General features: G+C 35.1%; 1 protein-coding gene across 1 annotated transcript; it reads right to left on the reverse strand.

The window, feature by feature from the left end:
• Positions 1–4,125: 4,125 nt before the first annotated feature.
• Positions 4,126–11,066, reverse strand: LOC109214078 (calcium-dependent protein kinase 1-like). The gene is made up of 7 exons (XM_019377960.1): positions 9,639–11,066; positions 8,901–9,044; positions 7,600–7,752; positions 6,746–6,861; positions 6,463–6,630; positions 5,333–5,557; positions 4,126–4,553 (listed from the first exon to the last, which is right to left on the reverse strand). The coding sequence occupies exons 1-7, from the start codon at positions 10,441–10,443 to the stop codon at positions 4,428–4,430; spliced, it is 1,737 nt and encodes a 578-aa protein (XP_019233505.1). The 5' UTR covers positions 10,444–11,066; the 3' UTR covers positions 4,126–4,427.
• Between the last annotated feature and the right edge of the window lie 4,486 nt (positions 11,067–15,552).

Below are 15,552 nucleotides of genomic sequence, written 5' to 3' on the forward strand. Positions count from 1 at the left end.
GTGATAATTCCACTAGAAAGTAGTTGTCTAACGGTGTTATGTCTTCGTCGTATATGACGAGACTTTCCGTTATACATAACGCTCCCTGCCCGTCCTATTGCAGCCTCACTATCGCAATGTATGCAAATAGGAGCCAAAGGTTTTGGCCAGAACGGAATGTCTTCTAAAAATTCCGAAGCCATTCAGCTTTTTCACCATATCCAAAGCTATAAACTCTGATTCCATTGTAGAGCGAGCAATGCACGTTTGTTTGGAAGACTTCCAAGATACTGCTCCTCCACCAATAGTAAAAACATATCCACTTGTGGACTTTGTTTCTGATAAGCCAGTTATCCAATTAGCATCACTATATCCTTCGATAACTGCAGGATATTTATTGTAGTGCAAAGAGTAGTCTTGGGTATATTCCAAATATCCCAGAACTCGTTTTATTGCTACCCAGTGATGTTTGTTGGGATTACTTGTGAATCGACTAAGTTTACTTATCGCACAAGCTATATCAGGTCGTGTACAGTTCATGATGTACATTAAGCTTCCCAACACACGAGCATACTCCAATTGAGACGTACTTTCACCTTTATTCCCTCCCGAAGTCGTTTTGACTTTTGGCAGGTCACTTCACTTTCCTTTTTATATGGAAAAATAGTTTCAAAGAATTCAACATTATCTGATTCTATTATCGTATTAATGTGAATCTCAGAATTTTCTGATTTATGAACCAGAAACTGATATGCCTTGCTATTGGTTACATATCCAATAAACACATAATCAACCGTTTTTGGTCCTATCTTAACCCTTTTAGGTTTAGGAACTTGTACCATAGCTAAACACCCCCACACTTTGAAGTATTTCAAGCTAGGCTTCCTTCCTTTCCACTTCTCATAAGGAATGGATTGTGTTTTACTATGAGGTACACGGTTGATTATTTGGTTAGCTGTAAGTATAGCTTCCCCCCACAAGTTCTGTGGTAAGCCAGAACTTACTAGCAATGCATTCATCATCTCCTTCAACGTTCGATTCTTCCTCTCCGCAATTCCATTAGATTGTGGAGAGTAAGGGGCAGTTGTTTGGTGAATAATGCCATTTTCCAAACATATTTCTTCAAAAGGAGATTCATATTCGCCACCCCTATCACTTCTTATCATTTTGATCTTTTTGTTTAGTTGCGTTTCAACTTCACTCTTGTATTGCTTGAAAGCATCAATTGCCTCATCTTTACTATTAAGTAAATAAAAATAGTAGTATCTCGTGCTATCGTCAATAAAAGTAATAAAATACTTTTTCCCACCGCGAGATGGTGTTGACTTCATGTCGCAAATATCTGTGTGAATTAAGTCTAAAGGACTTGAATTCCTTTCAACGGACTTATAAGGATGCTTAGCATACTTTGATTCCACACATATTTGACATTTGGAATTAATGCAATCAAATTTTGGCAATACTTCTAGATTTATCATCTTTCGCAATGTTTTGAAGTTTACGTGACCTAAACGCGAATGCCATAAAATGTTTGACTCAAGCAAGTAAGAAATGCCCAGATTTTCCACAGTTGTGGCAATTACCCTTGAACTTCTTCTTACTTGGGTAATTCTTTGGTCCAGAAGCTTTCTTCCTCTTCTTATTTTGTGGTGCCTCCTCAACAATGTTTGCCCCCATTATTGTCGAGTGTCCACGTGACTTCTTTTCAGCATTTTTGTTGTCCTCTTCTATCCTCAAACGAACAATCACGTCTTCTAGTGCCATTTCCTTCCGTTTGTGTTTAAGATAGTTCTTAAAATCCTTCCACAGCGGAGGTAACTTCTCAATGAAAGCAGCAACTTGAAAGGCCCCATTTATGACCATACCTTCAGCAAGGAGGTCATGTACAATGACTTGTAGTTCTTGGACTTGAGTTATGACTGACCTAGTGTCAATCATCTTGAAATCCAAGAACCTTGCAGCCACGAACTTCTTAAGTCCGGCATCCGCAGTCTTGTACTTCTTCTCAAGCGCATTCCATAACGCTTTTGAAGTTTCCATGACACTATAGACATTGTACAAGCCATCTTCCAAACAACTCAAAATGTAATTTTTGCACAGGAAATCAGAATGTTTCCATGCTTCAGTTACAACAAGTCGTTCATCATCTGGAGTATTTTCAGCCATGACCGGAGGATCCTCCTTGATGAAACGTTGCAAACTCAACGTAGTAAGATAGAAGAGCATCTTCATTTGCCAGCGTTTGAAGTCAATACCGGAAAACTTTCTGGGTTTTTCTGCCGGTGCCATAGCATGAGCAGGAGTAGAATGGCTTGACGAGGCAGCAGCACTCATAACAGTAGCACCCGTTCCCGCAACACTTCCATTAGTTTGGTTTTCATTCGTCATATTTCTGTAAAGTTGAAAACAATACAGAACTTTGTTAAATCAGTGAAGTTTTGATATTTTCAAACTGAATATCTGTGACGACCCGGCCCGTCGTCACGTGAGTTACCGCCCGTTTTCCCCATATTATGTTTATCTATGCTTCATTATCGGTATTTGAGGTAATCGAGTTGGATTGGTTTGGTTTTGGTAGGAAATGAGACATTTAGTCTCTTTAAGGAAAGCTTGTTTTGGAAAAGTCAACCGGAAGTTGACTAGTTAGTTAGAGGGCTCGGATGTGATTTTCGGTGATTCGGTTAGCTTCGGGGGATGATTTGTGACTTAGGAGCGTGATCGGAATTGGTTTTGGAGGTCCGGTGTAGAATTAGGCTTGAATTGACAAAGTTAGTATTTTGGCAAATTCCGGTTGGTAGGTGAGATTTTGATCCGAGGGCCGGAATGGGATTCCGAGAGTTGCAGTAGCTTCGTTAGGTGATTTTGGATGTGTGCGCAAAATTTCAGGTCATTCGAAGATGTTTTGGTCGGGTTTTTGATCGAATGCGTATTGCGGAAGTTTTGAAGAAACTTAGGCTTGAATTCGATGTGATTTAATGGTTTTAGCGTTGTTTGACGTGTTTTGAGGATTGGAACAAGTTTGAATAATGTTTTAAGATGTGTTGGTAACTTTGGTTGAGGTCNAGAAAGCAACAAGGCTTTAGTCTCCAAATCAGTATACAAAATATGAATAACAGTTTAATATATGTTTCAACACAGAAACGTTAGTATAAAATTCCTTAAGCTTGTGAGCGTTACTGTGTTAAACCAAAAATCAGAAACAAACTGTTAGAAAAATAAAAGAAACTGGAAAAACAGAAGAGTTTAAGAAATATTCCGAGTCCACAATTTTCTTGTGTGTCCTTAAGGAATTTTAACCCCCTCACACGTTGCCAAGGTAATGGATTAAATCCTCCCAGGATAAAACGGAATAAACCTTCCTGCAACAGTGGCAATACAAACTGCAGGATACCAACGAACTCAAAGAACGGAGCAAAATCACACTTACGAATTGAGAGAGAGAGACTGCGAATTAGGATGCAGTATATTCAGAAAGAAAGAAGTTCTGGAGTGTTTTTCATGTGTAGAAAATGGAGCATTGCCTCAGAATTTATAGGCAATTATCAGAAGAGGTGTCTGGAAAAGGTGCCTTTTCAGAAGAATACGCTGCCTGCCGCGGTTCTACCGCGGTCGCGGCAGAACCGCAGCCAGAGAGGCCCTCTGAACCTTCAGCCTTCAGCCTTCAGCCAAAGCCGAGCCGAGCGAGCGACGACGACGGCGCGAGGGTTCATTCTCTTCAACTCCTTTTAAGAGCTTTAAGAAGTGATTCTATATATAAGCACACAAATGTGGTTGTCCCTCACCAATGAGGGACAAAGTGCAAGACAAAAGTTCACTTCTTCAAATTTTCAATTTCCCTCCATTTTATTTCCCTCCATTTCCAATTCACACTTCTTCTACTTTAAAGCCCAATGGCTAAAGTCCAACAATTTTGAGAACCTATTGGAGTTGAACGTTGAATCTTAGCCTACTTTTTTGGGATAGTTGGTTGTAAATTTAAATATGGGTTATAAAATTAAAAAGCAGGTAACCCAATTGTTCTAATGTGAAATTTTAACGTAGCTCGTAATAAATCTTCAACTTGGCCAATAAATCTTTTGAAATATCTTATATTGCCAACAACATCATCCATAATTAGCTAAACAAGTACATGCCAAAAACAGTTTGTATCTTGCAAAATTTGTGAATATATTGATAGTTTACATCCACTTGAGTAAATGAAGATTCAAATAAACAGGAAGAAGTTGAATATTGTTACTTCCATGTTAAACAAGTTACTCAGTAGGATAACTGCCAGATAATTAAATGAAAAATTGCACAAAATTGGAAAGAATTGAAAAGTGCACTGGAAAACAAAGATGTTGTTTAGCAAGCACTAGTTAATTACTATACACTCCTAGTATTCGACAAGGAAATGAAGAAATAATAGACAAACACTAAGGAAGAAAAGAATTCCTCGTCAAAGATCTCTATAGTTTTAGTGCTTCTCTGAATCCAATGCTGAAACTATGCTCTAGACCTTTCTTGCCACCACCAAGCACTGGATTTCCCTTTTGCATCATGGCAACAAACTCATTGTAGTCAATGCGCCCGTCCTGAAAAATTAATATGAAAATTTGCCATCAGTGAGACCACACACTTAATCAGCGCATGTTGCACATGGTAGCATCATCAGAATTAAGAGGAAAAGTCATCATTAAGCCAATATAAACCAATTTGTATAGGAATAACAGAGTCATTTTTGGATATCTTCCATTTTCGAGTGAAGACGTTCTATAGTTCTTTAACAAACGTTGATTATTACTAGGATTCAGACATCTTCTGAGTAGGTCTAATGATGTGAATGCTAAGAAACCAGTATGAATCATGGAATATATGAAGAGGAGAAAGGCAAGAAAGCTCTAGTGTTTTTGGAACCAATGACTTGCTTGAAATTCTGGAAAGAGGAAGTAAATCCTTTTAATCCTATCAAAGTTTCCTTGTTGGTGAATTAAATTGCAGCAAGAGCCCGAAAATTTTGGTGATAAGAGAAACTGGTCTTAATTAGTTCCAAGTCCTAAACCATCTTTTTAATATCGGTGGTGTTTGGGCCGGACTGCGTGTAACTCGACTAGTAAACCAGACACCTTGTCCAGCCCACAAGCAAAGTTAATGAAGATAATCCTACCTTACAAGACTAGAAAAGATGGACTCACACCGAAGTGTTGTAGCTGGGGTTTGAACTCGAGATCTCAAGTTGTTACTCCCATGCCTCAGTCACTTGGCCATTGGCTTCACTGTGACAACTTACTTATGTTTTCTCTCTGATCAAAGCCTTCCCCGAAACCCCTAAAACATAGGACTTAATATCTAAGTGGTTAAAAATGGAACTTACATTATCTTGGTCAGCTTCTCTGATCATTTCTTCCATGCGGACATCCCCAATGCCAAATTCTTCACAAGCTTGTTGAAGCTCGTCCGCAGTGATGTAGCCACTTCCATCTTTATCGAAGTAAGAGAAAGCAGCAAAAAGATGATCTTGTCTTTCAATTTTGTTCATATGTAATGTTGCAGCTATAAATTCACCATAATCAATTGTTCCACTGTTATCAACGTCAGCCTGCAATTCAGACAATTTAGAGAGTTACTCAAGTACGTCATTATCTTTGTGTTGGTTGAATAAGAGATCTAAGTATGTCGCGAAGCTAAACCAATCTAAAACCTTTGATCGCTGATGACAGATTTAGAAATATGAATCATCACAGCAACGAAAAGGATAAAATCAATGATTTTCTCTGTACTATTTCCCATTTTTGGACAATAAATAGATCCCACTTGCAGAAATTTTGATTTCATAGTTCTGCTTTCTGTCTCCTGAACACCAATAATGCTACTCGATTCTCTTTGATTGGAGATGAGATAAGAATTAACTTCCATAAATAATGTCATTTATAAAATTATTAGCTTGACATAGACACAATATCCTTCAGGTTCCACTTAAACCAACTGTTATATCAGTAGGATTAATGCAACATTAGCATCAACCGTTGAAATTTTGTTGCTTTTAGTTACTACAGTAACTTCTTATAGCATAATAAGTTGCTTAGTTTTAGGATGAATTTCAAATTTAAATTTCTATTAGATTGTTTAAGTTAGTTGAGATATTTTAGGTTTTTTGAATTTTAAATTATGTGAATTTTTTGTTCCTAATTGGCTTTTTAACGCCTTGTTATGCTTAATAAAATTATTGTGAGACATTTTCAATCAATATTTTTAATATTTTTGCTGCCCCATCTTTTAAAAAACCAACATCAACCAAAAATATTACTATGCAGAAAGTTGCATAACTTCAGATAAACAATATCAGTACTTTCAACAAAGAAGACTCGTTTAAAAGAGTGAAAAAACTTTCCACATTCTGCCATCTCTTTGGATCATAGATCTCAGATTTACTGCTTGAATTAGATCACAGATTTGAAAGGAAAAAAAAAAAGAAACTGGATCAAGGACTAATAAGAGACTTACTGCCTGCATAAGATCATAGATCTCGGACTCCTTCAGATTAGAGCCAAATCTTTTTAATCCATCTTTGAGCTCCTCAAAAGTTATTTGACCACTATTATCTGTGTCTATCATCTTGAACATTTCTTTTAGACCAGCAATTTCTTCTTCAGATAGGCTTTCGGCAATGACCTGTAACACATAATGTACAATAAGTAGCGGACTAGTTTCAACCTAAATATTTTATCTCCAATATGGTCATAAATTAGAGTTAACATCACAGGTATTTGCACATTGATAGACTCACTCTCAAAGCCATTTTCTTGAGCTTGTTCATTGCAGAAAATTGCTTCATTCTACTCAGAACCGCAGAATCCAGAGGCTTATCGGGAGCCACACCATCAACTTGAACCCAAGGATGGCCTACAAAAGTTTCAATATCACCCTCAGTGACTATTCAAAATTCTCATTTAAAGAAAAAGGTTCGGAATGGAAGGGTTGAGTTCATTGACAGGATTTTAAAGGAAAAGAAAAAAACTAAAAGGCAAGAGCGCACTTTTTACAGTCATGATCTAACGACAGATAATTACACAAGATGATACGCATAAGAGATTATACCATGTAGAAGAAACAAAACTTTTAAGGAATATGCATAGGTTCTACTTGATAAAGTCAATTTAAAAAACTTAATTGTCTTTTCATAAGACAAAAAGAAGAAAAGCCATTCACTAACTGCTCGCAACATCAGAACAAGAAGAACCAAAAGAAAGAAAACCACTGTACTTGCATACCATAGTGATCTGACAATCTTGCAGCGAATTTGTTATAAGCAGATAATCTGATTAACTATATTTTATTTCATGCATTGTCAATCATCCGGGCCTCAAAGCTTAAGCAAATTGAGGAGACTAATTTATGGCAATGATCTGTAGCATAATTGTGCTTGATAGAGAATAATGAGTACAGAACAAACTATTTAGTGAGACTACTATGTTTGGAGAGGCACGGCAAGCTTTAAGCCAGCACCTCTTGTAACAAATCTAGAGATTGATAATCATTTTGAAGTACCAAATATTATTGAATTCACCCACGTAAGCTCAGTTGTTTTTTACATGTCAAAATCCAGAAATCAGAAAAAAGACAAGCTGTTAAACTACTTACATAAAACTTCATGTGCAGTTAAACGTCTTCTCGGATCTCGAACGAGCATTCTCCTCATCAAGTCTTTTGCATCTTCTGAAATACTTGGCCATGGGTCTGACGTGAAGTCAAGATCACCGTGCAGGACTTGTTCAAATATTCCTTGCTCATTTTCTGTATGATAAAAAAAATGAGTTCAGGAAAACGATTAAAAAGAGATGATATGTGGTTGAAGGGCAGTATTTGATTCCAGCAAATCTTTGCATGTTCCCTTCCATGAATATACGTTCAATTGTTTACAGACTTGCTTTGAATATACAGCTATCTAGACAATGTACACACACACACAGAGATGTCATTAACGAAAACCAAGTCGGTCTCAAAGAATATGCACAGATTGTGTAATGACTCAGCCGGAATCGTCCATAGTTATCTACCAAGTTTGACCAACTATCTATACAACCCGGTATTTCTCCTTACGCCAAAAATCAAGTAAAGAAAAAAAAAAGGAGGTCCCTTTCATCTGTTCTTGTTTTAACCAACCGTTACATCAGTCATCTTTCTAATTTCTATTACCGTCCACTTCTCTACCAATGGATAAACCAACAGAACATTTCAACCTCCGTTGGCCATCACACGGTCAATCTTAGCCAGGTAAAAATTTCCAATGTTCCTACGTACTTGCACTTTTATTTCAACAAACTGAAACTCTCTGGATTATTACTTTTATTCATTCTTGCACTTCTTGAATCTTGACATAATTTAAGTAATTTTAAGAACCAGAACCCAATCCGAACCCAAATCCAAAACAGTCGCAGGGAGATCTTAAACAAACTAATAACTTTGCCTATTCAAAAATCCAAAGAATGATCACATGAATTAAACACTGAAGAAAGAATATGCTAATTGGATTTAAACTGATTTAGTCATCCGTGAGTGAAAATAAAACCACTGCCCTTCTTGCACGGGAGGAATAGGTTCACAAAGGGGAACCTCAATCATTTCCAAATCTTCTCTCGAGGGGCGCAACAGGAATTTGACACAAATCACGACAGCAAGAATGAACAGCAATTCCTGCCAGTCTCTAATGACTTGGGTTAGTGAGAGGTAGTAGTGGACAAGTGAAAGAGATGGCTGATAGAGGCGTTGGAATGTCCATGTACTAAAATGAGTCAGTGGGATAACAAATGCACATCCTAGGTTTATTGTAAATGAAATTGAAGCAGAAAACTAAAGAACTTCAGAGAACCAGATAAGAGAGCTACAAAATAAAGTGAAAAGTTTCCAAGAAATGCTAATTTTGGTGAGTTGGGAATCCATACCAGCCCAGAAAGGAGGTACTCCACTTAATAAGATGTAGATAATTACACCAGCACTCCAAACATCAGCTTCAGGACCATAACGTTTTCGGAGAACTTCTGGTGCAACATAATATGGACTGCCAACAACATCAGTAAATCTGTCGCCTGGAAAAGAGAAAAAAAATAACGACTAATAAGCAGTTTGGAAAGAACAAATACGGCCAAAATAGAATAAAGGAGAAAAATTGTTAAAATGGATCAGATGGCTGTATAATAAGTTTTTAAGATGTCGAAGAGTTCATACAATCCGAACCACAGTGAATCAAAGGATAGTTTATGCATATAAATCAATATAACAGACTGCTAGTATGATTACGTGTAGAGCCTGGTTAAAATGCCAATATTATTCTGAGACAGCTTTAGTGAAACAACATGTTGAACACGCCGCAACAAAAGCACTTGATATTTTCAAATTGTTCACAGTGTGGAAATTTCAACTAATAAAAAGAGGCACTTTAAAGAGAAAGACAATTTCAATCTATCCCTTCAACGTCCCCAACGAAGGAAAAGGGTTCGAGATACTTTTTGGACTTCACAAAAAAAAAAAACACAATCTTATTTCCTGTTTTAGCTATACTGAGCAAAACCATGAAGAACATGTTCTTTCTACTACATTCCGAGTCCATTTCGTACCCATTAACTGAGAAAGTACATACAAAAGCAGTTTCAAAGAAGGAAAGTACATATCATACAAATTACCTGGTTTGAAGAATATCGATAACCCAAAGTCAATTGTTTTGAGAAGTGAATCCTCTTTCTGATCAACAAAGAGAAAATTTTCAGGCTTAAGATCACGATGCATGACGCCAAGAGAATGACAAGCTTCTACAACTCCAACAATAGTCCTAGTGAGCTCAGCTGCTTTTCTTTCTGTATAGTGCCCCCGTTGAATAATCCTATCGAAAAGTTCACCGCCAGCACAGAACTCCATAACAACATGAACAGCTACAGCATCCTCATAAGCACCTTTTATCGATATAACATGAGGATGCCCCGCCAAGTGATGCATTATCTGTACTTCCCTTCTAACATCTTCCACATCATCATCTGTTAACAACTTCCTCTTGGCAATAGATTTGCAAGCATATTCCTTCCCTGTTGCCTTTTCGACACATTTAAATGTAGTTCCAAATTGCCCTTGTCCTAATTTCTTTCCTATACTAAAAAACTCCTTTAAGTTTCCAGTTTTCTTTTGTAACACAGATTCAGTCCTAAGGCCAGCACTCGACACCCTCTTCATCTCAGCAGGCTTTTTTGATTTTTTTGGTTGTTCTTTTTCTTCTTCTTTCTTTTCTGGCTTAGGCATTGTAATTTGTTCTGGTGGCTCTTGAACTGGCAAAGGTGACTCAGGTTCTTTAACAGAAATTGGTGTTTCAATTCTAGCACTTTCACCATTAGTAGTGGAAGCAGTGTCATCCGGCGACCGGGATCGCCACATTGCTGCTGAAACTGATTGAAAGATTCCATTTTTAGAAATACTTGGTCCTACACAAGTATTCCCCATTTGTCCCTATAGTTCCTTCCTACACTCGTAACGTCTGCCTACACACTACCCCTCACACCCCACTTGAGTATATGTTGTTGTAATTCCTTCCTACTCTAAGATCTTTCTTTTCATAGAGCTCTATAATGTCCCAAGAAATCAACAAGATCTTGATGCTTCAACCAAATAATCCAATACCAAGAAAAAAGTCAAACTTCTCCTCATTAACTACAAACAAGTCAACTAGAATTCAAATCCAGCACTAATTCTATGCTCACCAAATCAAGATTCAAAATGAGCTGAAAAACAATATCCAAGTCCCTGCAACTAACCATGACATATACAAAACAGATTCAATTTAAAAGATTAATCAAAATTTCCAAGTAAGCAGAAGCACAAACATAGTTTCAAGAATCACAAAGAACAAGATAAATCACTAGAAAGAGAATTTGTGCTATGACAAGGGAAGGTCAAAGAACTGAGAAAGGAGAAAAAATTGAGATCTTGATTAGAAGAATAAATAGTGAAAACTTAAGCTCAAGAAAGGGAGAACTGGTCTCTAACTTTTATTGGGTTTTTATTAATTTAGTGTACAAAATCCAGCATTAATATTCAAGTAAGCTCTGTACTATTTTTACATGCAGTTTATTACCATAAATACGGGGGGCAGTTGCTATATATGTATCTGCTGATGTAACAGTAAATAGTAGTAGTAGTAGTAATTCTGACCAGACTTACGAGAAAAACGCGTTTTGATCGGATAGTCAAAATAGGCTTAAGATTTTTCCTAGGACTGTCATTTTTAAGCCTTTTGGGATTTGGGTGGATTTTTGCCATTTATGTCAACTTTGGTTGATTTTGGCCCAACTCTGCTTAATTAGTTGTAATCCCCACTTGATGCCAAAATTTTACGGTATAGCCAGTTTTCGGACTGATCAATCAAAAATAGCCAGCGTTTACCAAGTCATGAAAAATAGCCACCGTTTTGCTGCAATAGAGACCGGTCCAGCATAATATACTGGAGTTCGGTGCACTTGTGTATGAACTCCAGCATATTATGCTGGACCGGTATACTTTGCTGGCTCCAGTATAATATACTGAAGACTGGAGCATCGGTGCTCCAAACTCCACTATATTATACTAGACCATTATACTTGCTAGAACTCCAGTATATTATGCTGGAGTTCTAGTGTATTATGCTGGAGTTCCAGCATACTATCCTGGAACTCCAGTATAATATGCTGGAGTTCAAGTATACTTATGCTGGAACAATATACTGGAGTATTTTTCGGGTTTTGAACAGTGTTTTCGCTCAAAATTATCTTTACATAAAAAGTGGCTAAATTTCAATTACTTTTGAAATTGGGCTATTTTTGAACGACCAGTTGTAAATCTGGCTATTTTTAAAAATCACCCCCACTTGACACACTATCTTCCGTTGGAACTATATTTGTGAAGTATTTATGTATAGAATAGTGTAGAGTATTTTTACCTTAGTAATTTTTCAATTTGTTGTTGTAGGTTACCAACTTTAATTTCCAAGTTATTACTCCCACTTGTTATAAAAAAAATTATTGTAGTAATTTTTAAAACAAACAATAATGTAATATTCTACGTATAAAAGTTAAACTCAGAAAACAAAAACAAGCAAACAAATAATATGTGTAACACTGGCATTTTCTATTACAAATGAGTTGCGGGTGATATAATATTTCACAACAACGTTATGTGATCTACAAGTTGATTGCGATCTTTTTTTGTCCGTGAAAATTCCACCAAACGCCTTCTACTTCTAGTAAGCCATGAATTAGATCAGAAATATTCCCAACGAATTCATAAGAAGTGATCCTATTTTTTTATCAGATCTGCATAAAGACTCGATCTTGAGCGGTTGATCCAACAACACAACTCAAAAGATAAAGAAGGAATTCATAGGAATACCATTCACTTTTAAGATGTCTTGGTGCGGAAATGATAGACGCACGCAGGGGCGGAGCCACGATGTTGGTTGCGGTTCGGTCGAACCCATTAGTTTCTATTCAAATCTTGTATTTGTATTAAGATATCCAATGAATATGTACAAACTATTAATTTAGAACTTTAAATATGTACAAATTATTAATTTAAAATCCAGTAACTTAAGAAGATTATAATCCCGATCCATAAGGTTCAAATCCTAGGTCTGCTTCTGAACGCACGACACTCAATATCTATATATATAATAAAGCTGGGAAAATAAAAGATGATGTGGCATGTTTCTTTGGCCAAGGATCACATTTATCTTTTTTCTTAGATTTTACACATTTTTCCTTATTTTTGCATTTAAAATTTGCTAACAATTAAGTATTCCTTATTTATTTATTTCATCATTAATATACTATTCATCTCTTTTCCTAAAACGTTTCTATACTTTTTTCCGTTACATTTTTTCCTTCACTTAAACCTCATCATTATTGCTATTTATTTCTTTCCTTTAAATCTTTCTATTTTCTGTCTATGCATTAGTTTTTTTCCATAACTCAAAAATAGTTCCAATGCTCAAGGACTGTTCCAATAGAAAGAATTTTGCTCTCTAGAAAATCAATTCTAATCCTATATTATTTTGTAACTTTATTTGTTTTACTTGATATATCATCTGAAATTATAGTTTGTGTAACATTTTTATTCATGTTTGATTTCCTCAATTGCATTTGAATTTGAAAGTACAGCCTTTCTTTGTTTTCCTGCCCTCCCATGAGTGAAAATAAAAATGGAGAACAAGGGACTGTGGTTAGCCAGAAATTGGTAGAAGAATACCAGGTATGTCACGGTTTTTTCATATTAAAAAAATATGTCACCCTGCTAAAATGGAGTCATAACTATGCACTAATAAATCGACTTCTTTATCGTTCTCCTATTCTGATTTTTGATTCTCACTTCTTCCAAGTTCTTTTCACGTTGTCACACCCAACATTAGGCATTTACACACATAATCCTTGAAGTTTATTGGAAGGATTAAGAATTTAACAACATTTTATTTTTATCGTTCTTTCTTTTGATTTACTTTTGATTGTTATACTGTAAGAAAATTATAACATTAATATAATTTACAGATTGCCTGGATGAAAATTTTGTCAATGTCTAATCTTCAAAGGAGATTTGGAGCAGCATCAAGTAATTGACTTTACAGTTGTGGCAAGTAATTCGGTAATTCCTTTTGAATTTCTCCATGGGAAGGGAGAAGCAAAAAAGATGTTGTACCTGTTTAGTACATAAAAGAGTAAACTTCTTTGCTTTTTCTATCCAGTGCAATAGGTTTCTCAAGTTTTGTAAATGCCTAATTTAGTAAAATGTAGTAAAACAAGAATTCACATGTCATTAAAAAAAAAATTAACTGATTATTTATAGATGTAAATGTTATATAAAAATTTGGGTTGCAAAATACTTTTAGTTAATTATCTATAAATATAAATAGAATGGTTGTTATGGTTTCAACCTTTCATATTCCATATTTATAAACCGTTACAATCTTTCGTCATACTCCATATTTATAAAGAATAAAGAATTCCTACATTTGCAATGGCTTTTTTACCTTCAAGTTTCTTCCCTTTTCCTCTAGCCATTTATATTGCTTCTACAATTCTCATTTTCATTAAGAATATGTGAGTTAAGCTTTTGCATTGGCTATGTTCCAACGGAACTTGTACTCATTTTTGTTTTGGGAATTACTATTTTTTGACTATTTTATAATTGATATTCTTGAAAAAAAAATTAATTCAGGTCTCGATATATGCGCTAACAGCCAGTACCAACCGTAATTGTCAAAAATAAGATTATGAGAATTTGGAAACAAATTAATGATACGACTAGGCATTAGTTGTGTTGCAAGATATATGATGTCAGATAAGATGACTTCTAATTCGATGAGTTGCTCGAGGTTAACGAGCAATATTGTGAGGTTGGACATGTTTTTTTGAAAAGGATGAGAAATACATATTACATACATTCAGGTGTATTATATGATTATAAATATTTTGTGCTAGATATTACACATTAAAATTTAAAAAAAGAGAGATTTAAATATTTGAGAAAGAACAAGCAACCTTGAGAAATTAATTTCAAGGCTTATCGAAAAATATACAAATAATAAAGTTGGTCAAAGAGTACTACCTCCGACATCACTAATTGGAGGTCTTAGAGACATGCGACCATATAAACTTTTGTATATTTAATTTTTTATAAACTTTTGTATATTTTATTTTTGTATTGTGTCGGGGTTTATTATTTTTAGAAATTTAGATGGTATAGATATGTAACTAAATTATGACTTTAATAATATTATATCACCGCGCGAAGCGCGGACAGGTTCACTAATTGTGTCATAACCTTCAACGACTTTAGTCGATGCTTCCAATATTGAGCAGAGGCAAAAAAGTGAATGTTGAGTCCCTATTCCTTAATAAAGTCTAATATTTACAATATATTTGTTTTTGTTATTTTCTTCCCATTTCATCTTATATAAAGAGAAATTTTTTTCCTCCTCTTTTTATCTTTCAAATCCCATAACAAATTTGGTGGAATAAAAATCACATAAGAAATGAGTAGAAAAGACTAGGGGTGGGTACAGTTTGTTTAAATCCAAAATCCAAATCGAAATTCGAAATTTTTGGTTTGGATTTAATTTTTAAAATTTGGATTTCATATTGGATATTGGATTTGTACTTTAGATTTTTGGATATTCGAAAATTCAAAATTCTTATAATTTATATTTAGTGTATTACTGATATGTCAATAGCAATAAGTCTAGTATCCAACCATTGGATATAATCTCATATATTCAATACTAATAGCCCGTTTGGCCATGAAATTTTAATATTCTTTTTTTTGAAATTTTTTTCAATTTTTTCGAATTTAGTTCTTGGCCATAAATTTTTCAATTTTCACTTGAAGATGAATTTTGGGATTTTTCGAAAATTTGAAACACTCCAAAAATCTGTTTTCCAAAATTTTCACTCAGATTACTCACAAAAATTTAAAAACAACCCAAAATTATACTCATGTCCAAACACAACTCTAATTTTCAAATGCCATTTTCACTTGGAAAAAAAAAAAAATATATATATATATATATATATATTATTTTTATTTTTT

Source organism: Nicotiana attenuata, unplaced genomic scaffold, assembly GCF_001879085.1.
Source record: "Nicotiana attenuata strain UT unplaced genomic scaffold, NIATTr2, whole genome shotgun sequence".
In the NCBI taxonomy this organism is placed as follows: domain Eukaryota; kingdom Viridiplantae; phylum Streptophyta; class Magnoliopsida; order Solanales; family Solanaceae; genus Nicotiana; species Nicotiana attenuata.

Bases quoted from the DNA above. Each gene is read 5' to 3' on its own strand.
- LOC109214078 (XM_019377960.1), bottom strand. From the start codon at position 10,443: ATGGGGAATACTTGTGTAGGACCAAGTATTTCTAAAAATGGAATCTTT. The intron at 5,558-6,462 runs GTAAGTCTCTTA...TCTGAATTGCAG, and splicing joins TCTATGATCTTATGCAGGCA to GCTGACGTTGATAACAGTGG. The intron at 4,554-5,332 runs GTAAGTTCCATT...TTAATTTTTCAG, and splicing joins GAGAAGCTGACCAAGATAAT to GACGGGCGCATTGACTACAA.